Source organism: Belonocnema kinseyi, chromosome 3 (assembly GCF_010883055.1).
Source record: "Belonocnema kinseyi isolate 2016_QV_RU_SX_M_011 chromosome 3, B_treatae_v1, whole genome shotgun sequence".
NCBI lineage: Eukaryota > Metazoa > Arthropoda > Insecta > Hymenoptera > Cynipidae > Belonocnema > Belonocnema kinseyi.
Genome location: NC_046659.1, coordinates 62,775,357 through 62,803,309, shown reverse-complemented (window position 1 = coordinate 62,803,309; position 27,953 = coordinate 62,775,357). Strand labels below are relative to the sequence as shown.

The 27,953-nt window shown below is 34.0% G+C and overlaps 1 protein-coding gene across 4 annotated transcripts in view; it reads right to left on the bottom strand.

Moving 5' to 3' along the window:
* LOC117169103 (optomotor-blind protein) overlaps nt 1–27,953 on the bottom strand; it is a 99,397-nt gene that overhangs the window by 39,483 nt on the left and 31,961 nt on the right. For 3 of the 4 annotated variants that reach the window (XM_033355241.1, XM_033355244.1, XM_033355245.1), the window contains exons 3-4: nt 10,757–10,870; nt 8,638–8,800 (exon numbers count right to left, since the gene is read on the bottom strand). In XM_033355241.1, coding sequence (XP_033211132.1) covers nt 8,638–8,800; nt 10,757–10,870 — 277 coding nt within the window. Of the gene's footprint in view, nt 1–8,637; nt 8,801–10,376; nt 10,491–10,756; nt 10,871–27,953 lie in introns of all 4 variants that reach the window. The other variant, XM_033355243.1, reaches the window with a different exon arrangement.

Genomic DNA, 27,953 nt, shown 5'->3' with positions numbered 1-27,953 from the left:
TTTTTTCTAGAAAGCGTGTGTTTATGAAGTGGAAAAAGTGTTTACTGATCGTAAAATTGAGTAACCGTTTTGCGTCTAAGATTACAGAAGGATCGAATTAAGAGATTTGGGTTAGTGCTGGCCTATGACGATTTGGGGTTTGGGGGTTGGACGAATCGGTGACGAGGAGATAGATATAGTATTAGAACTAAGCTCTTCGGAGAGCGCCTGAGGGTTCGAGGGTTAGGTTTAATAGAATCGAACAGCCTGTAAGGTGATCCCCGACGATCTATCTTTCACTTCTGAGCAGTCCAATTGAGACCCTCCAACCACCGTCAGATCCAACATCCCCTAACATCTATAAACAAACCATAGGCGCGTTTTACGTTAGAGGAGGTCTTTCTGTTCGAGGGGTGGCGAACGCGTGTTTCATCCCGTGGTGATGGATTCTTCCTAACCCAGGCTTCAATAACTTTGGACAACTTCGATTCGAAAAAGGAAGCATACTTTAGTTAAAAGGACCTTCCTTCAAGATCTGAACATCTGCTTCGGAAGTTGATTTTTCAACGAACTTATTTATATTGAAAGAAGGTGAAAGAATAAAAAGAAGTTAAACAAGAAGGGGTGAAAGCTACAATTTTGTTTTTGTTTTATTTCAGAATATCGAATACTTAGGTGGAAATTGTATAAGCACCCCAGCAATGGACACCAACTGGCGCGATGATTTCGTCATGATGCAAAGGCCCTTATGAAAATTTAGATTGAAATTAAAAGAAGAATGGAGTTCCCTGAAAAAAGGAAATAGAATGAGGTTCTATTCAGAGCATGTGTCATCTGAATTGTATGAAAGCCGCTCTGTCCTGCAATTTTATGTGCTCTCAACGAAGATGTCGTCGAGACGAAATCAATTCAGAGTAGCGCCTCGTCGACTCTTTAATGCCCTCGTTAAGTAAGTACGTGGTCGCACGACTCGACGATTGTCACCAATGCAACCAGAGCTTTGCAGAGAGTTGTTGGAATAAATAAAAGTAAAGAATTGACTCTTTGATCCCGAAGAATGATCCGGTTACCGCCAATTGTGGCGTTTCCACTTAAAATGTAAGCGAACCTCAAACACCTGAAACTCTCTCGCTGTTTCATTGTGATCAACTTTGTTTGTATGTGAAGAGGTAGGGATTATAGAAAACGAGAGAGAAAGTGAAACGTTTCATTCACTCAAATCTAATTTGAATTGTTTCACGACACGAGATATTCTTCGGATATGTGAAATATTAAGTACATAGATAGTGGTAGAACATTACGTAAAGAACAGGTACTTGTTCAACCAAGTGAGAAAGGAATAATAGTAGCACTTAATTTTTCAAAGTCTTATCAAACGTCATTCTTTCAGCATTGAAAACATACGATCATTTTATTGGACTGGAAAATTAATGTTTTATCGCAACCGTACTTTCCAGTAAAGAAAAACAACTGAACAAAGAAAGCAAATACACAATTCCTGACCAATATAAGATATAAAAATTGTCTGCTAAGGTGCTCGTTATGGTTCTTATCCCTGTTCTATTCGCGCATATACTCGTACGGAGGCTACTCGCTAACGACAAACTGATATATTTGCAATCAATAATTAATTTCGTATAGGTCGCAAATCGTTTTGTAAGAACTCCTTGAAAAAATCGTGTTACAAATGTAAATTATTCGAATTTCTTGCCAGGAAGAATAATCACTTTTATTTTATTTTATGAGAGAAATACTATTAAGCATAAGGGGACTTAAATATCCGATTGTCCGAAAAGTTAACGTCTTTCTTTCAAGGTACTTTCTTATCCAGTATCTACTAACAAGTCTTGGCATAAGCATAAAAGTATAACTTCCAAAATCATGGCGTGACCCTCGATTAATTCCAGTAACGATTTTATAATTGCAGTTCTGAGAGGGTTGTTTTATTTGAGAGAAGCCTGAACTGGATTTCGCTGAGCGATTGCAACTAAACGTTTTCATCCAAAACCGTAAGAAATCCGCGGAACACGCGCGGATAACGATGATTTATGTGGACCCGGACGAAGCAGAGGCGTCAAAGGAGATAACGGTCTGGAAGGCTGTTACGTTACCATGTCTGATAATCGTTTCGCCTAATCGCTGTCTTTTATGTTCGTTTTATAGACATATATGCATTACTGCTTACAGTCCTGCTTGTAAGTACACTAATGCAATTCATATTTTTAATATTTATAGATTATTTGCATTTTAAGAACTATGCAGAGTTTGAAATTTTTAGTATACGAGTACACAGTAGAAAAAGGATCAATTTTGTTGCAGAGCATTTTGCGCCAACGATCATTTGACTCTCGAGATCATAATGATCTGTCCATTTGGATCAATTTGTTCTTATTTTTGGATTCATTTTTCAGACTAAACAAAATGGCCGCAAATTCTTGGCGCCTGTGTCATAACGACATAACCTAAAAATTGTATCTAACCGCATATAAGTGACAACTACATTTAACAGGTGATATGTTCTAGTATCAGATTTTGTTATTTTTTAACTTTTCAAGTATACTGTACGATCAGAAACCATAAAAAGCTTGCACATGAGCTAAAGTACTCTAAGAACGTCAGCTATCTTTGTTTGACTTCATACATGATCCGGAATCAGATCATTATGAACTCAAAAGACGATTATTCATTTCGGCTGATCAAAATGCTCTTGTTTTCTGTATCATTTTTGTTGAAAATAAAAATGATATTGATTTCGGTATCATTTTAAAAACTTTTTTTTACTGTGTAGAAGTTATGTGGAGTAAAATAAAATTTAGAGTCTTTTGAACAAAATCGAATGAAATTGAATGACCCTATGCACACTGAAAAATTCAAAACGCACTTAATTTTTCAGGAGCCCAAGTTTGGTAGCACATGTGCATAAACGTCTCTTAATTCTAATGCAGATTGTTAATTTCCTTGCTGAATAATTATGACGTTAACTTTCCGTTATGTCATTATCCCATTTATTATAATGATCAAGCTGACTGAATTCCACGCCCGTTTCTCGCTCGACGGACACAAATTGCCTGCTGAATTCCCACTCTCCTCTTTTCTATCTGTTTATCCTTTCCACTTCTTCCCTCTCACACACAACTCTTTTTCGCCACCCGGAGGCTGAGGTTACTTTCGCCTGACGGCTGTCACGTCACGTCATGGAACGTCAGTGACGGTGATGATGATGATGTCTTAATACGGAATGCAGTGTTAATCGCTCTTTAATCCCACGCTGAACATGTGTACGCACGCGAGTATCGCAATCTCGAGCACAACGTGTGAACAACGTATATCTACGTACATATACATAGGCAACGTGTACGAAATCAGCCTGAGGAAGAACGAATAAATTCGCACGATTTTGAGAGATCGTTACGCGAATCGATCCCTCAGGGATACGACAGTGGCGTCGTATTGAATTTGAATTCTTCTTTACAATTTTTTTTCATAATCTATCTATATTTAAATTATTTTTTAATAAAATGATTCAGATGTTGATAACTGTTTATTGCAGTTGTGAGAAAGGAAGCTTAGAGAGACACCTAACGATTGATTTGAAAACCTCACTGCTTAAGCGATTATATCCTTTGATGAAGAACAAACGGATGTAAACTTAATAACAATTTGAAAGTTTTAAAGCTGAAATATAAATTTAGAATACTCAAGGATCAAATTTTGGATGTGTTTGAAAAATGAGAAATTGAAAGTAAACGGTATCAGACTTAGAATCTTTCGAGTTAAGAAGAATTAAGCTTCAAATTTTAAAGAATTGTATTTTTTAAAGATTTCAAGTTGGATTTGTTGAGATTCAAAAATTGAAATTAAAAGCGTACAGATTTTGAAACCATCAAATTAAAAGTTTTAAAGTTTTGAAATATTTCAACTTTGGATGCATTTGAAAATTGCAATACGTGAAATCATTTCTGTAAAGGGTATTGTCAGCGACTTAAATAATTCGATTTTCCAGTATGAGAAATACTTATTGTACTCTGATGACTCTGATTTTACCATAACTTGAAAGTTTGTCAAAATTATTAAAAGTATATGGTAATCAAGAAAATGGCCTTTGAACAGTGGTAATACCATCATTATCAAAAATTCTGAGAAAGAGTCTGCGGGAATGCCGACGCCAATGCTGGACTGAAGTACCTTTTTAACACATAGAGTAAGGAGGTACATATTATCAGCACGAATGAAGCTGAAGGCTTGAAAGATTCGCAGTAATTCTTCAACATGCTTGTTTACTCTGAAAACCGTTTGCTGTTTAAAGCTTTATGGGCAAACCTTTTGCTTCTGTAAAATATGTATTGAGATATTAGACTTCACTTTACCGCTTCATCTACAAGAGTAAATTATCATAAGTAATAATATACAAGAAATTTATCAAGTTTTATGATAAAATTTCCTCAAAATATAATTTGAAATATTCAACGCACATTTTTTCTGCATAATTTAAAATTCGAAAAATAAAACGCTTAATGGTACTATCTGCATATATTTTTTATGATATTTTAATATCCCGGAAAAAACCTTCGAAATTTCGTCTCTATGTAGAAATTCATTCAGGAAAATGTCAACAACTGAAAAAAATATAACGCGTGACCTATACAGCAAACACCTATCGACGGTGAATTAAACAGACATGATTTACCGCGCACAGTCTGGTAAATATTTGGGATAGTCGATCGTGGACGGGAGATGATTAAACTCGACGTTAATGCGATTTATCGGATCGTACAACGTCGACGAAAATCACATCGGTTTATATACATCTATCAAAGTATCAACGAGTAGTCGCATTGAATTCTAGATTGAATTCTAATAGGGGCGAAGTTCCATACTCCATAGCCCGTTATAGTTCAAGTGTGTCATATAATTGACGACTCGTAGACAAGCATTAGTAAACTCATAGCTAGTATTTTGCACTGAAAAATAACGTTAAAAACTTATACAAGCACAGTCTTTCTCCTGCTTCCCCCTCCCTTTCTTAAATCCATATTATTTTTCTTTAAATATGAACTCAATTATAGAAACTCATATTAAGATTCAATAATTTAAGATGTTTCCCTTTCTTGTAGAGAAGAGAAAACCTAAAGTCTCAATTTAAGTCGAAAATGGGTCTGAAAGCACTTACAAATAAGAGGCCACCTATATATTCCGTAATAGCTTTAAGGGAGCAGGGTGTTTGGGACAAAGTTTTTAAAAACTACAACCAACAATATCATTCAACATTTTACAAATATATTAGATACAGATAGGATATTTGAAAAGTTTTATTAAGAATTTTAACGGATTTCATGAGATTTTATACGATTTTCGAGAATTTCAGTCATTTTAAGGGGTTTAAAGGCTCTCGATCAATAAGGTATTTTGAGGCACTTGAAAAAATTCCAAGGAATTTTAAAAATGTTCAAAAGATTTTAAAAGTATTTTAATAGATTTAAAGGATTTGGAGGGTTATAAATTGCGAAAAATGTATTACGTAATTTATAAATGGCCCTTAAGCCCCAATATGTATTAAATCTTTTGACAAAATTTAAGGTACGATTTTTAGAAATATGCTTATTTACTATACACAGAAATATTTTTCTATAAAATATTTAAAAACTAATTTTATTTTTCTTAGAAATACATGTTAAAAAATACACAAAAATAGAGAATAATAAAGTGAAAAAATACCGATTAAAAAGTGTAAAAATTGAACAACTTATAAAAAGAATTCGAAACTTTATATTTTTTAATTTGTGATTGAAGAATGATCAATTATGAGACACTATTTTTAAAAAATAAGCTTTTTCTTTTAATACGTGAACCTAAAATTTTCATTTAATATAATTTAGGCTTCCCAATATCTCCCCGACATTCGTAAAAAATAACTATATTTTTTATTTTTGAAAAAAAAAATTATCGCAGTGAAGCTTCTGTTTATATATCATATATGTTCCTACAATTCTGCATGCGTTTGTGGCTCATTCCCCATGTAATGTTCAGCGCCATAAAGTAAAATGGCTCCTGACAGTTTTCTAACCCCGTACTGACGCCCTACAACACGCGATTTCATAATAAGTGTTGCTACCACGTTTCTTTAGGAGAAACACCATTTTACTTTTCTGTTTGAACAAAATTTAAATAATGAGTACAGTTCGCATTTTAAATATTAATAGTCACCTTCTGTAATCTTAGGTCTTTAAAACTTTGAAATTTCAAAAGCTTGTCAAAATGTTGTGTGAGTGCATCCGCAGGTCATAATGACCCCAAATCCACTCTTACCTTTAATTGCTTATTTGTTTGACTTCTTTTGGGCTTACCACGTCTAAAATTGAAATAATCTTTACTACAAAAACGTTTTCAAAGGGAACATAAACAGAAAAAGTGGTTAACTCTTCAAAGAAACAAGGTTTTCCACTTTTCGACACTTTAATTTTCCTGATTCCTCGGGGCTGTGTCTGGCCAACGCGGAGGAAAGCCCTTGCTTGTTTTTCTCGGGACAGTCGTGCTCCTTTTTATTTTCTGGAGCGAAGTAAGGAAATTAGCGCAAACATCGACCGGGAGTATGCTTGACTCTAATTCTGAGCTCTCGAAGAGCCCTTCTTTGGGAAATCCCGAGTAGCAAACAAAAATGAGACTATTAGAATCCTTCGAATGCACTTCAGTACGCCTTAAGGTTAATCCGTAGAATACACAGCCAAACACAACTAACGATGAGGTCTAGTAAACACGAGGACGAGAGGAGCTGAGTTTAAGAAGGGCGGACTGGATGGACACGAGCATAAAGCGGTGGGATACAGCTGCTCTCGTTTAAAATCATCCCTTGCTAAATCTTCCCTAGGCGCCACTGTTCTCTTTTTCCCCTTTTTACAATAAAATATCTCTATAATGATAAAAAAGTATTAGATCTTCAGAAACCGATCGTTTTACTATATTTAATAAGGCAAATTCACATTTTAATTTAAAATACAAACATTTATGAATTCTCTTTCTTTAAATTAATTTTTTATTGCGTCCAAATAATTCAATTAATTTTATATGCAAACAATTAACAGCAAGTTTTGCTTGCATGTTGTTTAATTGCTGACACATAAGGAACAAGCAATCAACAATTGACAGTATGTTTCATTTAAAATGTGCTTATTTTAAAACAGTTCTTTTTACTTGACTTTGGATTGCATTTATCAAAGAGTATGAAAAGAATCTAGTAATCAAGAAAAATATAATTTCTTTAAACTTTCACGGTGAAAAATGCAGGTCTCAGGAAGGATGAGGTTGGTTTGAAATTCTTGGCGGTAAATATTTGATATATTAGTCCCATATAAAAGGGTTTTCTAGTGGTGAGTTTTAGGGTTCTTGAACATTAGCGTGCTACCATGTGGATCATGATTGGAAGCAAGATCTTCCGCTGGTTCAATAAAAGCGCGAAAGGGGGAAGATGTTTTTACCCGACTACCAGGTGAAAATTATCGTATATTAGCCGCAAAGGGTTTCTCGGGTACCGGCCCTCGCGCGCTCCGGGACATTTTCTGGGTTCGTGCACAAACTGGATCGAGCGAGACTGAGACGTGAGGCCGGTTATAAGAGTCCTTAAAGGCAGAAGCGCGCCTTCTGCTCGACCATAATGTAGGTGAACCTTTCGGCGCATTCGTATTACCGTTTTGTAGGGCGCAAGAGAGACCAAAAATGAAAGAGGGCGAGATCAAGACAGAGGGAGAGAAAAAGTGAGATGCTGGGCTTAGAAAGCAGGAGAGAGAAGGACCAAGTAGAAAAAGAGTGGCCTAACAAAGGTCGGCTGCCACGCACTGCACAGCAACCATTGACATCAGGGTGGGTAAGAAGGACTAGATTTCACGAGCCAGCGATGCAGGATCCTTCAAAGAGAGCCGACTCTGCCGCAAAAAGGATTGGCAAGAAAAAAGGAGAGGTAGTAGGAAGGAAAAGGAAAAAAAGAGCTTTCCTCGGTTATATGAGTTGGAGAGAGCTGATGATGCTGGACCCTCGAGAGATGAAGGTGGTGACAAGAAAGGAAGCATGCAGAGGGGCTAATAGACCAAGAGGGCTTCTACTTGACGGCGAAATCCGTCGCGATAACTTAATCCGAGAATTATTCGGTGGCGACAATCCCTCAGGAAATCCGATAGTCCCATTTGTTCCAGCTGCTTTTATAATGAACAGATCTTCCGATCCCATGGGGATTACCACGCTCAAGCCTTTTGACGGTTCACCAATCTAGAAAACCACCTCTTAACTTTACCTATACCATGTCAATCAGATCGCAGTCATTTTAATCTTATCTCGTTGTGATTCTTGTGATTATTTCCGTCTATAACGAGATCTCTTCACGAACTATTGAACCCTAAGGTTCTACTGTTCTTCAAGGTTCTTCTTATGTTGATTAATATATGAGTCATTTTCACGACCCTAAATATCAGGACTATACCAGAAGTATTCAAATCAATTGGACCTCCGGGTGGTCTTAAAATTCGAGGAATAGCTCATGATCCTAATTTCAGTGAGTCAGAGGTCAGACTCTTACATCAAGCTAAGAGAAGTTAACGATTAATAGTGATGTTCAGACTAAAATTAACTTAGTAACTAGTAAGTAAGTAATTTTTGGTTGGCGTTACGTACAGTACTTACAAAGCCGTGCTTGTCGCTGATATTGTTTGTCAGCTTGAGTTTGTGAAAACTCACAACCTTCTGCATCCACTGGTCCCCACTACTCGGCGAGTCCGGATGTATGTACATCCTCTTCGGCATTTCCGGATCAGCTTTTCCAGCCACCATCCACCTACTGCTCAAAACAGAAAAAAGGCATTTACAATAATATCAGAATTCCATTTGAGCTAAAAGCCCCTCGCCAAGTCAAGTAGCACTCAAGAATGCAGACACAATGAATAAAAATGACCGAATCACAAGCACTGCATGAAGATCGTTTTTTCTGTTAACCCTTCAGTCATATATCAACGACCTTAAATTCAACGTTGTTATTGTGATTCGGCAAAAAGAAGCAAAGGAGGCGCATCAATATTTCACAAATGCCCAGCTTTCCATACTGTATATTTTAGTGAAATTCATTTTACCAAATTACGAATTGTCCCAATTTTTATTTTCTTTCGAATTACCATTTCAGGGTCACTTTAGGAGAGTTTAACTGATTGGAAATTTCTGTTGAATGATGATTCAGTGTTAAGTGACCATTAGTATAAATTAATTGTAGGTTACGTTGCTATATTTGAAGGAATAAAAATGATGTGAAATACTAATTGAAAAAAAATGAGGGCCAATTGTTGTTCAATGACGCAAATTATTATTATCAAATAAATCTTAGGGAAAATAGAGTATTAGGAAAATATTCATGGACCTCTAATTAACATCTACCTTTGCTTATAGAAGAACGGAAGGCAGACTCGCAAAGAAGAAGAAGTAAAATTTAATTGCTTTTTAAACTGTAGCTAATAAATTGCATTTATTCTTTTTCAATAAAATAATTGTCTCTGATTGTAATTTATGATTCTAAGTGACTATAAACTCAAAGGACTCTTTCCAGAGGTTTGTTGAATGTTTTTGAAAGTGTCTCGCACGTGAGTTTGATTATACCATTTCCTTGTCATCATAATAGGACCTAAGTGGTTATAAACTCGAAAACCAAACAGAACGAGTTACGAAAATCATGCGGTTAGGGTTCGACGTAATAATTCATTGTGGTCTGCCTTCCGATTGTCTGCGGTGCTGATTTTTTACCGGCTGAGATGTCCGCTGTTTTCCCAAGAAACAAGAAACGGAATTGGCTCCCAAAGCACGGGACTTTGAGGTTTTCTGGGCCAGTCGATAACCGACATCCGCCATCATGATCTGGACATCTCAGCCGTTTTTCGAATGCGATTGCTTGCGATCCCCATACAAGTCGAAATAATGTCCCAGAAATTATTATCTTTAACGCTCCTGCTAACAAAACTCCTTTCCCATAGAATCCGATAATCCGATTATACTGGCTCTATCCTTTCACTCAGCGAATAAGTTAAATGGTGCAAAAGAAAATTGGTGTAGAAAATAAAAACTTTATAGTAGGGGCATGATAATGAGTACAAGTACATCAGAATTGCCTTGGGTAAAATGGACCTGTTGTTTTAAAATGAACGTATTTTTGGTGTTAGATATTCCCTTGATTTTTTCGTTTTTTATGTGTAATTTCGACAAGTATGAGGAATTGTTCGCAGCGCACGCTTCACACAGTTCTAATTTTTTGAGAAAAGAGTATTTTAGAAGCAAGTGGTAAAACTGATCAAGACGCAAGAAAGACTTTTTGAAATGATTTAGAAATTAGTCTTTGTTCAAGCCTGGATCGATTTTTTGCACACGATAATCACCTGTTGTGAAACTTATATCGGTACTCGTCGGATGCCACGATGTCCATTAGTAGAATGTATTTAGCCTTCGCGTCTAATCCGGACACCCTCACTTTAAACGGGGGAAACATGCGTCTGCGAACAATTTGCAATCGCAAAAGCAAAACCTTTAGTATTTTCTTTCGTCCACCGAAAAAATGAATAAAATGGGGACGAGGGGAACATTTTTTAGTAGATTATAAACGCTGGATCGTAATCAGAAAGCTCATCTTGAAGATGCTTAAGGGCTTTTTAAATTTTATTTTAGATTTTAGAATCTTATGATGATTTTAGAAAAACTGTTTAGCAATCCCGATCATCAAGATAAGCAATCCACGTATTATTTGATCCGCAAATTCTACCTGTTGTGGAATTTGTATCTGTAGTCATCAGCAGCCACGATGTCTAGCAAAAGGATGTATTTCGCTTTGGCATCCAAACCGGAAACTCGGAACTTCATCTGAGGAAACATCTGCCTAGACCCCCGATCAAAATTTACATTTCAATTAAAGCGAGATTCATAAAAATTAGTATAAATATACTTCTAAGGCATAATAGGCTTATACAGTTTTTGGGTTTTTTTCTTGAAAATAAAGATGTATCTCTGAATTCTCGACTCGTTGACGTCCTGAAAAATGCAAGGTCTGAAATAGTAACGTGCACGAGTCAATCACGCGTCCTGTCACTCAAGAGTGCATCGTACCCGGTTGAAGCTGAAATAAAAACCAGATCTCGTTCCTGCAGAATAGTGCGGCCATTTTGTCCGACGGAGCGCCTCTCAAAATCGCTGTCGAAATGCATTAGAGAAATTGTAAACATTCCTAATATTCACAATTTTTTAATTACTCGTGTATTTTTCGTTTCAGAACAGCAGAATGACAAGGTTTTCTTTGTGATAAAAAAATTGGCAAAATTTAAAAAAAAAGTGATTTTTTCCAATTTTTGACGCTATGTCAGATATACAGCATAAACTTTTTTTGTAATCTGATTCCACGCTATGCTTCCTTTACATGTGTATTATTATTAAAAATTATTTCCAGTTCGTTTAAACAAATAGCTTTTGAGTGGGACAAGTTGAAAGCTCGGAAAACCTTAAACTTTCAACTCGTCCCACGCAAAAAGCTATTTGTTCAAACGAACTGGAAATAATTTTTAATAATAATACACATGTTAAGGAAGCATGGCGTGGTCTCAGATTACAAAAAAAGTTTATGGTGTATATTTGACATAGCGTCAAAAACTGGAAAAATCATTTTTTTTTAAACTTTACCAATTTTTTTCTCACACAGTGTGGGTCTGGGAAAAAAATTACTAGGGACCTTTTTATTAAAAATATGCTAAAGAAACTGAAAAAAATTATTTTTGTCAAAGAATTTAATTTCTCAATTAATTGTTAAAAAAATGTTAATAACAAAAAACTGGCCACTCGGACGAACAGCCACCTAAAAAATTCGGATCCAGCGGCTCAAAAATACATAAAAAAAACGTTAGTGGCTCCATCGGAATTGAAAAGGCCACGAGACCATACCTGGCTCCCGGACTAATTTGGATTGAAATTTTGGTTTAAGATGGTAATTTATTTTCTCACGAATTGAAATTGGGGTCTGATTACTCTGAGTAATTGTCGGCTTAGGGAGACAAATAAGGATCTCCCAATTCGAACGGCAGATGGCCTAACAAGATAATAAAATTGGTGGGACGATATTATTGCCAAGGTTCAATGCATTTGACTTTAAGTCGGACCAAACGAGACCACCTTGTGTAAAGAATCCATGTACAACTTTTGCCGCGACGATTGTAAGTGGTGGACTAATTATTTTATTTGTCAAAAGATGCCGTAAAAGGCGCCGACCCCGAAGAGAAGCTTGATTCCTGGAAACGTGCGAAGAAAAATCACGAGTCTGACACTCGTTACCGCACATTATGTACTGCTTCTGAGGGTCACAAAAAATCATGCTTCTCTTCACAAGGAATCAAAAAAATCATTCCAGGCACTTGTCATAATTATCTCTATAAAAAATTACAGGCAGTTGATACTTATATATGAACTCTCTATGAAAGTGTAAGAACGCAATGTTTCTGTAATATATGTTGACAAAAATTATATTTTCATTCCGGTCTTATGGTTAACAAATATTAGTATTCATATATCTAGCTGAAAAAGAAACAAAAGCAGGTCTTACAATTTAAATTCTTAAGGCTAAATATGGTATTTAAAAGATTTTTGTCAGTGAATTTTCGAAGTTTCATCGTACTTTTTAAACACATCAAATGAATAGCAAAACAGCGAATAAAATTAAGGTGGCTACTAAAATCTAAAGAAAATCTCGGTTATTTTCGGATTTGGGAAACAATTTTCCGATCATTAAAACTTGTAATGTTTGAAAATAATGACTTTCAGAGCTGAAAATTTTCTTTGTGAGTATCAAAAACTAAACTAAAAATTGAAACTTAAAGAAGTATTTTGAATTGGAAAAATTTTATATTTAGCAATTTTTAGTTCAAGTTTTCAATCATTTACCATTAAAAATGTAAGACATTCGAATTTTTGATAAACTCAATCCTTAGAAGTAATGGGAGGAAGGTGTTATAGAATTTTTAGACCGACACAGATTGCTGATCAATCTCTCTAGCAATCACCCCAAGTAAAGATCCTCACAAAGTCTTCATGTGAGGTTCCCCACGTGGGTTCATTAGTTTCCAAGGTTTTTTGTTCAAGGAGTCATTCACATCACTGACACTTTTTTTTATTAACTATTTGTCGCCATAATTTTCTGTCCTGACATACTTCTTTAGCTGCTTTCAAATAAAAAATATATACATATTCGATATTCTAATAAGAATTACTTAAAAAATTTTTTGTGCAACCTTGATCAGTTTCAGAAAGAAGATGTTGGATTTAACAATTATTGCAAACTCAAAGAATTAAAAACCCGGAAAATCATAAGGCTTTAACAATCAAAATTCTGCAATTTGCAATTATAACTTGAAAAATTGTATATATAAATCAATTTAGTGGCCTCGCAAATTTGAAATTTTGAAGAATCATTCAAAGCTGTTCATTAAATAATCAAAATCGTGAAATTAAATCGTTTAAAGTTCATAATATTTATGATTTGAAATATTTTTTAACAGTGAAATTAATTTTTGGTTCTCATTTCACATTGTTTGATTATAAATCGAAAATTTAAATCAAATTCTCGATAAGAAAAAATATCTACAAAAAATTGAAATGGAATAGATATATTTTTATTTGGTAAGAAACAGCGATAATAAATAATATAAAATATATCATAAAAATTATAATTATATTTATAAGTATATAAAATAAATCTCATATGTAGGGATCTATTAGGCTCGCATTTTTTTCTCTGTTCGTCTTTAAGATACAAAATTTTTCTATTTAATAAGAACTTAACATGAATAAAAATGTTGTGTGTAAAATAGTCATTTTTCGATTTTCCTGAAATTTTAGTTTTTAACTACGAATTGACTTAATTCATTGTTTAAGCAAGACTATAATAACTGTTGAGAATCATGTAAATTAGCGGCTAAAGTTGAAGTCTGGTTTTCGGTCCAGAGAAGAGTTTTGGCGTTACGAGGATCTCAAGATGAGCTGAAGAAGTGCTCAAGACTTGAGAAGTGCATGCACAAAACGTGCATAAGCATACGTTCTCGAGACGCGTCTAATATCGTTACATCGTGTTTTACAAGTGACTAGCCAGCAGCCTTACGGGGTGTTACGTCGTGTGCCAGTGGAATATGAACTCTTGTATAGGACTTCACTTGCCCTTACACAACAATACATGAATTCATATAAGTCAATTCACGCACAGATACCCATCACTAGCTGTTCTCATGTACTTTAAATCCTCTCTCCCTGTGTAATAATCAAACTCTTGAATGTTTGTTTTATTTGATATCAAATTTTGAATAGATAAGGTTTAATTCGTCTTGTTCGCATTCGGTTCGAAGGACCATTTTTCACTTTTGCCTTATTTTCATGAAAATTGTACGATAAATTGAAACGTCTGTTTTATTCGCAACCAGGTTTTAAATAGGGAAATTTTGATGGTATTATATGCATGCGGTTTGAAGGACCATTCTTCATTTATTAATGGTTTTGATTCTGCCTGATTTTTATGAAAATTGTACATTAAATTGAAATGACAGGTTCATTTGCAATCCATTTCTGAGTGAAGGAGATTTAATTTGTATTGCATACATCGGACTCGAAAGGTCATTTTTAACTTCACGTTTTTGTTAAAAATTTTACATTTTCTGGGGTGAAAATGGATCTTTTAAAGGTACAATTTAAAAATCGTGAATATGGGTGAAAAATTATAGTAAAAAGGATATGAGGGTTCAGGATGTCACAATGACCTGTTAAGCATATCATGGTTGTTTTCAAGTCAAGAAAATAAAGACACTCGGGACTCGTTGGTCACTCACGCCCTTTTTGGAGGTTAGGCCAGAATCTCGAAAATCCCATTATCGCCTTTCAATGGCAATCCGGGCTCGTTGCCTAGATGGGCATCTCACCATATTTATTGCACCGTCTTTGGCTCCATTGTCTCGCTCAGCATGCTCAGACGACACGTTTATGGCGCCTAATTACGGTAATTGGCCTCTGCCGATACCGACACCGAGGATACGACCGATTAGTACGCTTTCAGAAATTCAAACGCCCATTAAACTGTCCCTAACTTTTCGAAAGTCGCTAACCTTTTTATTATTTCCTACTATAAAACTAAACACAGATACTTCTGAGCAAAAAAAAAGGAGCAAAAAATCTCTGAGTCAGGAATTAGTTTAGAGGCTTGGAGATAAGAGTATTTACGAAAAGTTCCGGGAAAGGTGAGAATGATTTATTACGGGTAATCACAAGTTAGAGGCTTGGTTGTATAATAAAATCATTAGGAGTTAGTTATTCTTAGTATTAAGATTAGGTGAAAACTTTTATTAGAGGAAATAAAATTTAATAAATTGACAAACAATCCTCAGAACTTTTCAAATTTTTCGGAACCATGATTTCAAATGTAATTAAGTTTAGATTCAATTTTGATACAGTTTAAAAGTGCTCAAAATTTGAATTGGCGAGTTAACGGTTCTGTTGTATATAGTACAATTTATGAAACTCAAACGTACAGCGTTTTAAATTTGAAAAGGTTACAGTAATTTTATATTATGAAATTGTAATATTATTGATGTTGATAGTAAATTGTAAATTTTCTTTTAAAAAATTCATAGCTTGGAAATATGAATTTTTAAAATTAATATTGACTCGGAAGTTGAAACTTTTGTGTGATTTCAGATTTAAGCACTATTTAGATAGAAGGTTGCAGAATTGAATGTAATACCTCAAAATTTTAAGGATTTTGAGTTTGGATATTCCCACATAATTGTAAATTTCCAGATTGCTTTTTATACGTACTTTAAAAAACTTGATTTAAAAATTTTCAAGTTTTGTATTTTAAGATAAAAATTTCAAATCTCAAACTTCAAACTACTTTGGAGTTTTTCAATTTTCCTGTTTGTCAAATATTTTTATTTAATTTGAATGTTTTTAGGTTTATTGTGAGATTTGTAAGCTTACGAAAGTTAAAAGCTTCCGAAATAAATGATTTAAGATTCTAAATTGTCATACTTATATTCTTCAAAATTAGAAGTGGTTAAATAATTCTAACATGAAATTAAATATAAAAATATCATATTTAAAATGGCTTTTAGGTTTAGGATTATTTTAAGTTTGAAAATTTTCATTTGAAACGCTTTTAATTTAGAATATTTCAAAATTGAAATTTGTAAGCTTTATTCGCTTATGACATAATGAAAATTGCAGGTTCGTAAACGTTAATGCATATGAAAAGACCTTTAATTGCAATTATTGGAATTTGAAAGCTTCCAAATGCATACATGGTATGGTTAAGACTTCTCTGTCTCTAATTGTAACATTAATAATCATCGTGTGTTAAACGCACTTTTTTAATTTGTTATTTTTATATTGTCAGAACCTGTTTGAGATTAAACCAAAAAATGTTGTATCCCACTCGACTGTGCGGCGGTTTAAACTTTCAGGGAAAGGTTTTCCATTTGAGGGCATTTAAAAAAATTCTGATTTATCAGGTTTTAAATTTTTATTTTGACATGTGGTGTATGTGGAAAGTATGTGAAAAGTATGTGAAAGTTTCTTTAGAAAATTTTCAAAAGAGGTGTCTACATTCGACGGAGAAGATACGCATGACAAAAGTCCCGTTTAAGGTGATGGAGGTGGGGAACGATCTCTTTGATCTTCTGAGGGATTTCCTGGCGCATCTGCCTACTGTTTGCCAAGCTACTCTGAATTTTTGAGAGAGAAGATACCCGCCGTACATTCGCACGCGATAAATGACAAGCTCTCATTCATGTCCGCAAGAGTGTTGAGCTGGATTGTAAGCCGGATTATCCGTGCGGTGTGAGCCAAACATCCCGTAGGATGAACATGAACGATGAAGGGATCTCGAATCGATGTAAGGAAAACGAAAAGAATCGATGACCTGTTGACTGTTTAGTATTCATGAAAACATTTATAATTCACTGTTAAACATAAAGTTCCATCTATCTTGGAAATATTATTATAACGTATAATTAAAAAAAGATCTTCTATAACTAGAAACAAGGATAAAGTAATAATCTGAAATTGATGCTGATGAGGTTCGAGAATTAAAATGGGATTGACAAACAAAGTAATTTAGTGAAAGCATGAGGTGTTAAAATACTTCAATTATATGGCTAATAAAAAGGAAGAGACACTTAACGATCAAGAGCTGCGGTCGTATATTTTCAAAGTATGATTTTTGGAGGCGTGATAAGGAAAACTTCAGAGGGAAATCAGCCGACGTCTCGTCTTTATAGCCTTAATTTACTGAAAATCAGTAGAGTGACTTATACCTTTATTTTACGACCTCCAGTTTTTCCAGTCTTCTCCTTCTTTCTCTCTCTCTCTCTCTGTCTCTCAGTTTAGCTTGACTATATGTAGCTCTCGCTTTTGCTTTTTGATGAGGAGAAGGTCCCAGTGACATACCAGGCGTGCCTTTCTAAAGCATCGTTAAAGATTTTCAGACGTTAATAGGATTTTATTCTGATTACTTGGAACCAATGTGATCTTTCGTATTCACCTTCCCAATAAATGTCTTCCCTAAATCACTTTTTGTGTCGTCATCATTGGAAATTTTAAAGTAGATTACGCTGCTCATTCCTAGGGAACGATTCGTTTGTAAAAAGTTTGTAAGACTAATTTGATGAACTGATGATGATCACAGCGGATTTTGAAGAAAGCTTGTTGGTTTTGATGAAAGCAAGGATCAATTTTGATTTCGAGGGACCATAAAGTTATTTCAGAAGATATCTAAGATTTCTGGAAGTATTCGCGAAGTGGCAGGTGTAAGAAAGATTGCTTCCACGAAACTGGCTGGAGCCTGCGGTCACGTGTGCATAAAGTACCGTCGTATTTGTTTCTCGGACAGCGCCAATTTTCGAGGTTATAGCTCTATCGCTCGAACCCGATCTAGATGCACATAGCCTCGAGGTATCTTAGCGAATTACGTGCTAGACGCTCGTGATGACTGGTATCAACTTTTTTCGTGAATCAAAAATGACCAGGCCAGGTTCAGGAGCTTCAACATTGTTGAGAACCAGTTTTAATTAATTAAAAAAATTTTACAATCCAAGATTGATTGTTTTTTCTTGAGTCTTATTCTTGATACTAAATAGGTGCTAAAACCTGTGTGGTCAGTCAAGGCCAAGAAACAAATCCACGATAATTTCCCGGTGTTCAATATTTTTCTCGGTTATTTTAATTTTCAATGCAATATCAATTTTCAAAGTTTATTCAAAATTGACATATTCAAAATTAAAGAAGTTTATATTCTACTCAAATGAAAATTTGACAGATTTGAAAAAGCATGGACAATTGTTCAACAATTCATACTTTGAATTTAAAATTGTACGAGATTGAGCGATTGAAATTGACTCATGTATAAATTTTCAATTTAAGATTGTTGGCTTCCATACTTCTTACATGCAGTCGTTCAACTTTAAGGAATTCAATTGGAAATAAAACAATTTTGAATAATTTAGATATTGAACCAGACAATTTTTAATACTTCAATTCAAAATTGTATAAGAACACTTTTTTAATTTGAAATTATCTCATACATTATTTCAGACAGTATAGATTTAAATTATGTAATTTTTTTAAGTTTAGCTAAAAATGATTAAATTTTGAATTTAAAATGATACCTCGAGCAAAAACAAATTCTATTAAGATTCCACATGGACCACGGATAAAGTCCCAGTAAAGTTCTGGGTATGACACGAATCAGTACTTAAGTACGACTTTCCTTACAAAATTTTAAAATTCCAAATAGGGACAAAAGTACTAGAAGAGTTCTATTGAATTTTGTTGTTTACATCTTTAGAAGTGCTGTTGGGATTTATGTCCCAAAAAAGTAATGCTGAAATAGGGCTAAAGTACCGACAAATTTTAAAATATGTTCCGTTTCACCAGGACTTTTTTAGAATAAAAATACCGCAAAAGTCCCACTTAATTCTTGTCTTAAGCAGGACTTTTTTAGGATAAAATTACCGTTAAAGTTGGATTATAATTATTTTTTCATCAATTTTACATCTCCTTCATAATATTGGGGACAATGGTACTAGAAAAATTCCATTTTGTTTTTTTATTGGAATTTTTAGAAGTGTTGATGAGATTTATGTCCCAACAAAGTACTGCTTAAATAGGACTTGAGTACCAAAAAAGTTCGAAATATTTCAACAGAACTTTAGCAGCAAAAACGTCGCATTGCATTTAATTTTTGAATTATCACAAGTGCTAATGGGATTTATGTCCTTAAAAAGTACGGCTGAAAAAGAACTAAAGTATCAAAAATGTTCAAAATATTTCTTGTTTACCCAGGTTTTCCTAGGACAATAGTAGTGGAAAAGTTCTACCTTTTTTTACAGGATTCCCATTAGTAATTGTACAAATTTCGAAAAAAATCAAATGGAATTTTTGTAGTGCTGCTGAAAACTAAAACAAAAATATATAAGTGGGACATTGTCGGTACTTTAGTCCTATAAATTGCTGGTGAACTAGCAAATATTTTTAATTTTCTTGGCTCACGAATCCCATTAGAATTTGTTGAAATTAAGAAAAAATTATATGTGATTTTTCCGGTACTTTTAAGTTGAAAAAGTTTTATTTACAAAAAAAAATTAAGGGAAATATTTGTGGTACTTTCATTTCAACTTTCAACCCTCTTCGGACTTTTAAAATTTTTGAAGAAATGTTGGTTCTTAAGTACTGATTTGCCTCAAACCTTGTATTTCAGCGTTCCTTTGTCCGGAATCATAATAAAATCACAATGAAATCCCAATGGTACTTTTTTCCTCAAGTATGCTTAATTTAGTTAGGTAATTGAAAATTTATATCAGTTGGCATCATATCAATTGCCGTTATTTTAGGGGAAAAGGTCACAACGATCTCTTTGCGAGAAGCATTTTAGTCTTTGTGTCCAAGTACCCATCACAATATGCTCCCGTATCCGTAACCGCGAGCCTATTGGGAGGCAGTTTTACGAACGAGAAAGTTTTAATTTCCCGGCAATAACACAAGAGTATTCGGTTCGTTCGAAGGAGAAAATTCTTTTTCCCGGGGTAGAGTGTACGTGCATAGTACATACTACATACTACATACTACATACTACAAACTACAAGATCCTTAAAAGTCGCGTCTCCGGGATTTACAACGAGACGCCTCGTGCCGCGATGGCCACTAAAAGCCAGACTTGCAGTATTTACGGTTCACCCGTTACACCACAGCAGCAGCATGGAATCGTGCGCACAGAGCGTCGTTAGAAATAAATGAGCATGCAAAGGGATGCAAGCAAATCATCGGTAGGCGCAACGCGCGATAAAATAAATTAACTTAAAGCTACCGGGTTGCGGATTCTTTGCGTCTTGGTAATGACAAGCAATAAATAACGATTCGCTTCGATTTATCGGCGAACTCCTCGTAAGAGAAGAGATTGTAATCTCGGGAAGCGGCGTCTCAGTACCATTTATTATACTGCTTTTACATTGTTAGAATCATTCCTATCCGTTCCTGTTCGTTACGAGGAATATCTATTCGTGCTTCCTTGGCCTCGCCCTTATTTTTACTCTCCATGTCCCGATCCTGCCCATTCGCTTTTTCATTTATCTATCTAGCCATGCCCATCGCTTCTTTAGCTTTTAGCTCTTTGACTTATTCCTCCTATATTTCTACTTCTGTCTCTACCTCTACCTCTACATCTACCTATATTTCTTCCTTTACACGATTCTTGATCGGTATCAAATTCAAATGCGGATGTGAATGTCGATATCCGCGGGCCCTGGCTAAACTCCCAAGCACACCTGTGCTCAAAGTACATATCGTTTGTCTCTGGCCTATTTGTCGCTGTAGTATCAACTGTCGATGGCAATCTCCCTTCTTCCTTCCTTGCACGAATGTACTTTCGCATTTTATATTCGATTGTTTTGAACTTCACGGTTTTACGCTTGAACTCCACCTCGCAAATATCCCCGAGATGAAGGATTGGCAGTTAGGTTTATGGCATACATGCTAATTCGAAATTATAATAGCAGGGTTGCTATAGAAGTCAGATTTAACAGTTTCAAGACATTTTGAGACTTTATACCAGGTCAATTTTTGAAAAATATATAGGAAAACTTTGGAAAAATTCTATTCAAAATTTTAACTCCAAACAATTTCAAAGCATTGTGTTGTTTGTAATATAATGCCCACACAAAATCTTGTATGCAACTGGCGGAAATTATGTACACGTCTGTTTTTTGAGCTGAAGCTAAAGTGTCTTAATTTGTATCATGGCTATATTAAATTTTTTCCTCATGTAGTGCGAAAGCCAATAAAATTCCACGCCCAATGAGACCAAGTTAAAGGAAGATTATCAATTTTACATAAATATATTGCAAAAAACATCAAATTGATATGTTTTCTAAAAATTAGAATGTATCTCAAAATAATTGACATTGTTAAAAGTTGAGCTCATTATAAAGATAAGAATCTACATCGTGTTCAAAATTTTCTACCTTGATTCTGTCCTACGTTCAAACTTGGTGCCAAAAAAGTCAACAAATTAAAAAATGAATAAATACTTATAAAACATGTTTAAAAATAATTATTGATCATATTACAATAAATATGAGTGATTTATAGAAAAATGTTGTTTTGAATGTTTTAAATGATGTGGTGAACACAATCAGTATTTGAAATTTTGAGAGTTTCTTGTACCAAATTCGATCCTAGGTTAGAATCTTGGAAATAAATGCTAAAAATATTTTAATAAATCAGAAAAATAGAATAGAGGCTTAACTTTGAAATTAATCAATAAACTATACCAAATTTACATTATTTTAAGATTTATTAAAAAATAATTCTAATTTTTTGTAAATATTGATACACTGTTACAAAAATCTGCACGAGGTTGAATATACATGGGCGTGAAGCAAATACCTATGCACTACCGCTACTGAAATGTCACATACATTGGTGTAGTGAATTTAATATACATCTGTATTAAATTTAGTATACAGGTCAGCAATGTGCGTGAAAACTTAACGTGCTTTAATTTCTTCTATCGTCGCCATTAATGGCGATTTCATATGCTTGATATATTGATTTCAATACACATGGGAATATTTAATTTAATATTATTTTTAACAGTGTATTTTACGCCTTTTTGCAATACATTTTCATTAAACTGACATTTTTCCTTCTGCTAAGGTTCATTTGTTGCAAAATTTTATAAACTTTTTTGCTATTAAACAAAAACAAATTTATATTAATATTATCAAAAAAATACGCGTGTAGATACTTCCCGCCGATACTTTAAATAATAGCATTGATCAATGCAAATTTTTAAAGTCTTCTTGACTATTATTTTATTCTGAAAAAATTAATTTCTATCAATCTGTTATTGTAAAATAAACAAAAAATACTGAATAATTATTCAAACTTAACAAAGAAATTGCAATTATAATTTTCAGGCTCCTTTTTTTCAAATTCGAGGATTTCTTAAGGTTTTTCCAAGATATTCATTAAAATTCTAAGATTTTTCCACGTTTTCTAGATTCTGTAGCAAACTTTAATGGGAACAATCGAAATGCCAGTAAATATAGGTAAAAGGAATCTGTAATTTTAAGCAACTTATTTCAGCTACTGATTCACGAACAAGTTTTTGATTTAATTATTCTAAAAAATGTTAGTTTTAAATAAAGGATAATTTTGAGGTTTTCAAAATAAAAAAAGCAATAAAACTGCTTCTCAACAAATGTAAACTGTTGTGATTTCAAAGCCTTCTTAAAATTATTCTAGCACCAAAGAATTAAAATTTTAAATCTTCAAACTGTAAAGTATTTAAATTTCAATTCGTTCAACTGCGAAGTATCAATAACATCAAAATATTTAAAATTGTAAATATTTAACTCTCTCAATTTAAAATAGTGGATTTTTTCTAACCGTGACGTATTTCTAACTATACAAATCAGTGAAAATTCGCTAAGAATCAAAAAGTATTTACGGAAAGTCTTAAGATTATATCGAATTGACTTAGAACCCAAAAATGTTAAAAATGAAAAAAATTGTACAGGCTTAAGCATCAAAATTGTTAATATTAACATTTGGAAACTTTCAATTGTAAAGACTCTAGCTTCAATTTTTCAAAAAAAAAAACTTTAAACTTGTAATTGTTGTAAGATTTGAAATTTAAAGCCTTTGGAGTTGTAAAAAAATACTTTAATCAAATTATTGAACTCTAAGAATGTAAGCTTTGAAATAAATTCAAGTTATAATTTTTAAATTGCAAACATATCGAAACTAGAAAATGCTTTTATATTGATTGCTAACACATTTAAATACTTCATAGTTGGAAGATTACAAGTTAGAAAAATAAAAATTTCGAAGTAATGCCTTAAATCTATATCTATATTTTAATATAGATCTATTTTAGATCTATAATTTAATAAAGTTTATGATCATCGAATCTTTGAACCTTCGATTTTGAAATGTTCCAAGTACCTACTCACAATCCTGAGTCCTTTTTTGCCAATTATCCTAAACAACGGTCCTAACACTTTTTTTCTTTTGTCTTATCCCATTTAAATCCCAAATGTCACAGAACAACACGGAAATGCAAAAAGTATACTGCAAAAGTCCAACACCCCCAATTATCCCTGCAAGCATCTGCGTAACGGAAACTGGCATGGGTCAATTCTCCCATCGTTAATCTTCGTTCAGTTCCCAATCAGATAATTGGTTAACTCTGGACTTGACCGATTTAACCACAGGTTGTAAACAATTCAGATGAACTCAATCCTCTCTAAGCAGAGGATTTTCACGAGGTGTGACGATTATTGTCGAGATTTTGTAAGGTTACCTGTTGAAAAAAGATTCAAGATCTAAGTAGTGATATCCTCGAGTTCCATCCTCTTAATATGAAAAAGAAATTACAAACCAAATTAATTTCACACTAAAATTCAAAGTATCATTTCTGATCTAAATGGTTAAAATTAATTAATTAGCTATAATTTTTTTGTTAAATTTTGACTCATGTACTAAAGAAATTCGCTAAGTTTGAAAAAATACTTGTCTTTTTTGGAAAACAACCTTCAAATTCCAAATACGTCTCTTTTTATTTCATTTGGAAAACAATATAATCATTAGACGAATTATTCTGGGATTTAAAGTTGCACTACCTGTCTAATTTAAAGTGGATTCGGTCAAAATAAAAAATATTTGAATTTTTTTTTAATTAAAATTTTTCATAATTTAACATTTTTTTGAATATCCTTATTTCGATAATTTACTCATTTCTCGATTTTTAGAATTCGGGTTTGAAAATTTCGCTAATTATATAACTTTGCGAATTTCAAAGTTTTTATTTTTTAGTTTCATTATCTTTTACTTTTTGAAATATTTCAATTTTGCTTATGGAAATGTACGGTAATTGTTTTGGTTGTTGCATTTTTTGGTATTTTTCATTTTCTTCAAAATTATGTCATCTCGGGAAAACGCAAATCCATTTGTAAAGCAGCGAGGTGGAGGTTTGCCTCCTCACATCCTTTTCTTCATCTCTCTCCCCCTTTCTCTTTCCCTCTGTCTTTTTCTTCCCGTAGTCTTGTCGAACAAATCGGTACAAACGATCGTCGTAAAGCAGTTAGGGCCAGGTTTATATGCGCCTTTCGCTTTCGAGGTTCGAGTCCCAAAGGGAGATGACTCCTGATAGGGAAACCGATAGTCGTTGGTCCAACCACTGGTTCAGGTTCTTCCTTTGGTTCTCCAGGACCCCCGCAGCGAAGCTTTAACCGGTCAACGCGGAATTTCAGAATAGCGTCTGTCTGTTGTTACGACCTTTCGTCTTTCGTTCAAAAATCAAGATGACCAAGATGACCAAGATCCAAGTTCCTTTTCATCGTGTGGAAGACTGGAAGGGACAACTCGCGGCGGTTCTTTTGTCTCTGGAGTCGTTGAAGAATGATTTGATCTTGATTTGTTTTCGAAGTAGCGATCCCTTGATCGATCGAACTGACGCGACGCGACATGCCACGCTCGCGAGAAAGGTCACCCTGTGAAGATCGGATTCCAAATCGGACTCAATTAATTCGAATATTCGTCTCGCCGACTCGTTAAGGATCAAAGAAGGAGCGATCCGATCAGATCGAGCTCCATCGCTCTCGATACGCGATGACACAACTCAGAATTCATCCAACCGGGTTCCAAAGCCCCCTCGATATTAAACAAAGAATAGGTCTCAAAACAAAACAAAAGAAAATAAAATCTTCGTCGCATTGAAAAGAAATTTTATCAAGTATAAAAACTATATTTTATTCCCCAATGGATTATGCTATTGCATTTTGCCTTATATGTTACAGTTACCAAACTTATCTTTATGGAATCGTAGGGAACTCATTGGACAAAAATCTTCTTTTCTCGTATCTTTTAAAAACTTACCTTAAATAATTTCTTTCTAATGTTGAAGAAGTGATTCTCACTCAGATTAAGGGCAGAATGTATTATATGACGTCACAAATTGTCTTGCTCACAATGTAGAAGAATTGTAGAGATTATGCTTGAAAATAGTTTGAAATAATTGAAGAAAAGGTAGCAGTTGTGAAATGCATAAAGAATCTTTATGTAAACTTTTTTGCGTTTACATTTTTTTTCGCCAACGAAACACTTAATTGTAGATAAGAAAATATCGACTGTTAAGAATTGGACCGAACACCAGAGCCTCTTTTTTCCCTGTGATTCGTCACGCCAATTTCGAAGGGTCTTCAGCGTTTGTTTTTTAGTCTGTCTTGTGTGTCGAGCCCAAGAGACTTCCACTCATTATTTCTTCAGGAGCTTCTTTGCATCCTCTCTATTCTATTCTATAGTCTCTATGCATTGTTTTCTTTTGTGTCACAAATCTTCAGAAAAAAATATCAATATACAAAATCTGAGAATTCATAATAATCGCTATGCCATTAAATAAAAATATTCGATTTTACATGACTCCAACTAAATATTACCCATGATTGAAAATCATGACAATGTTTTTTATCATATACTCCTCCTTAGTTTTAATTTGATGGCTGAAAATTAATAACCTACTCCAAGAGCGCTTAAAAATATTTTATGCTGAAAAACCAAAATTGAACTCGGGAACAGGCAATACACAATACACTCAAGTTCAAAAGCTTTATAAACTAGTTTCCTCGCCAAAAGAAAGCTCTTTCAGGAGAAGCAAGTTTTTTGGATCTTCATAAGTAATAGTGGGGAAGAGAAAAGATTAAAAAAATCACTCGAGACTTATGACACGTTACCCTCGTACTGGGTGGGTATTATACGCGTGAAGGTAATGATTTCTTAAAAAGAAGGTCTGCAGGCTGCGAGGGCGCCTGATTTTTTCTCGGCCTCGTGCTCTCGACATGCTGAATTTTTTATTTGCAGTCTCTTCTCAACCAGTGAATACAGGGTGGCATTTAACTTCAAATTTTAAATGGCTTCACTCCCACATTTCCTTTAAATATTTCCACATAAGTGGCAAATCCAAGTAATTTATTATTTCTGTTTGTACTTATCAATCGTAGTATAAAATCCTTCTCAGTTGGCTACACATCGCGTGTTAATTTAAAGAAAGAACGTGTTGTATGTTTTTAAAGAAAGAAACCCCTGATTGGTAATGATATCATATTATTTATAAGTAGATAAGTCATAAATTCGAAAGAATTAAAACAATATTTATGAACAGAAAAAAAAATCTGATCAAATATAATTTTGTCACTTAATAGTCTCATAAACATACACCTTTAAGGTCTAATTTACGATATTGGTGTATAAACTATATAGTTCACTTAATTTTGAATGTTGATCAAGATGGTCTTTGTTTCAAAAGCAGTTTTTAATTGAATCCTAGAAGCACCATCATATAATAATTTGAATAATTAGACATCCCCCAAGAGCAATTGATCACGCGGTCTACCTAGAGGATTTTAATAGGTGCCCTATTCACCAGCTGCCACAACATGCCAGGTACGATTATTGCTTGGCTTGGCACGAGACTTCGACACGAATTTGCATCAGTTTAAATTTTTAAATTGATTCTATCGGCTGCATTCGACGATAAGTGATACACTCCTTATTATTTTATGAGACAAACTGTTAATTTTAGAGCCATGGAATATAAAGGCCTGATAGCTGCGCTCGTAATTTTACAAGCAAGATTTGTGCTTACTCTGACACGCGAGGGTGGCAATCAGAAATCAAACCTTGTTGTTTTAATAAGTATCATTTCTACACGATTACCCTCTTTATCGATAACTAAACCCAGCAAAATTGTATATTACTAAATGGAATCCCAATAAAATACTTGACGATTTAATCAATCTAAAGTTTGTTATCTGCGTACTTTGAGGAAAATATTGCAAAAATCGAGAGACCAGCGGTGCGATTAAGAAGCTCAGAACCGAATTTGGGTCTCAGGCCACCCTAGGTAACCCTAAAATTTGAAGCCATTTTTCAATAATACATTTTGTTATTGTGAAGTTGATAAGCAAGAAAAATACAATGCAACTGAAAACAGACGAGTTCTGGAATAAAACAAAATTCTAGGCCGATGTGCCGTCCCTAAAAATTTGCCGCCTCTGTTTTCTAAATACGGCACTGCAAATTCTAAAGAAGATTAAACCGAATTATGAAACGGAAAATAACCATCAATAGTTTAAAAAAAGTAAATTACAGTATACTAAAAGATTGTAATTGATTAAATTAGAAAAAAATTTAAGCACTTTCCTTTTAGTAAATCGTTTATTCAGATCTTCTTCTTACGCCATTGTATAATCCTGTGATGAGATCGCACATAAGAAATACGAAGGTATAAAGTCTGTGTGAGCGAGTTCACGCCTACTTTTGATGGTGTGAAAACGTCTGTATTCAGATCGTAACGCGTTTCCTATGGGGTTTATATACATAAATACATA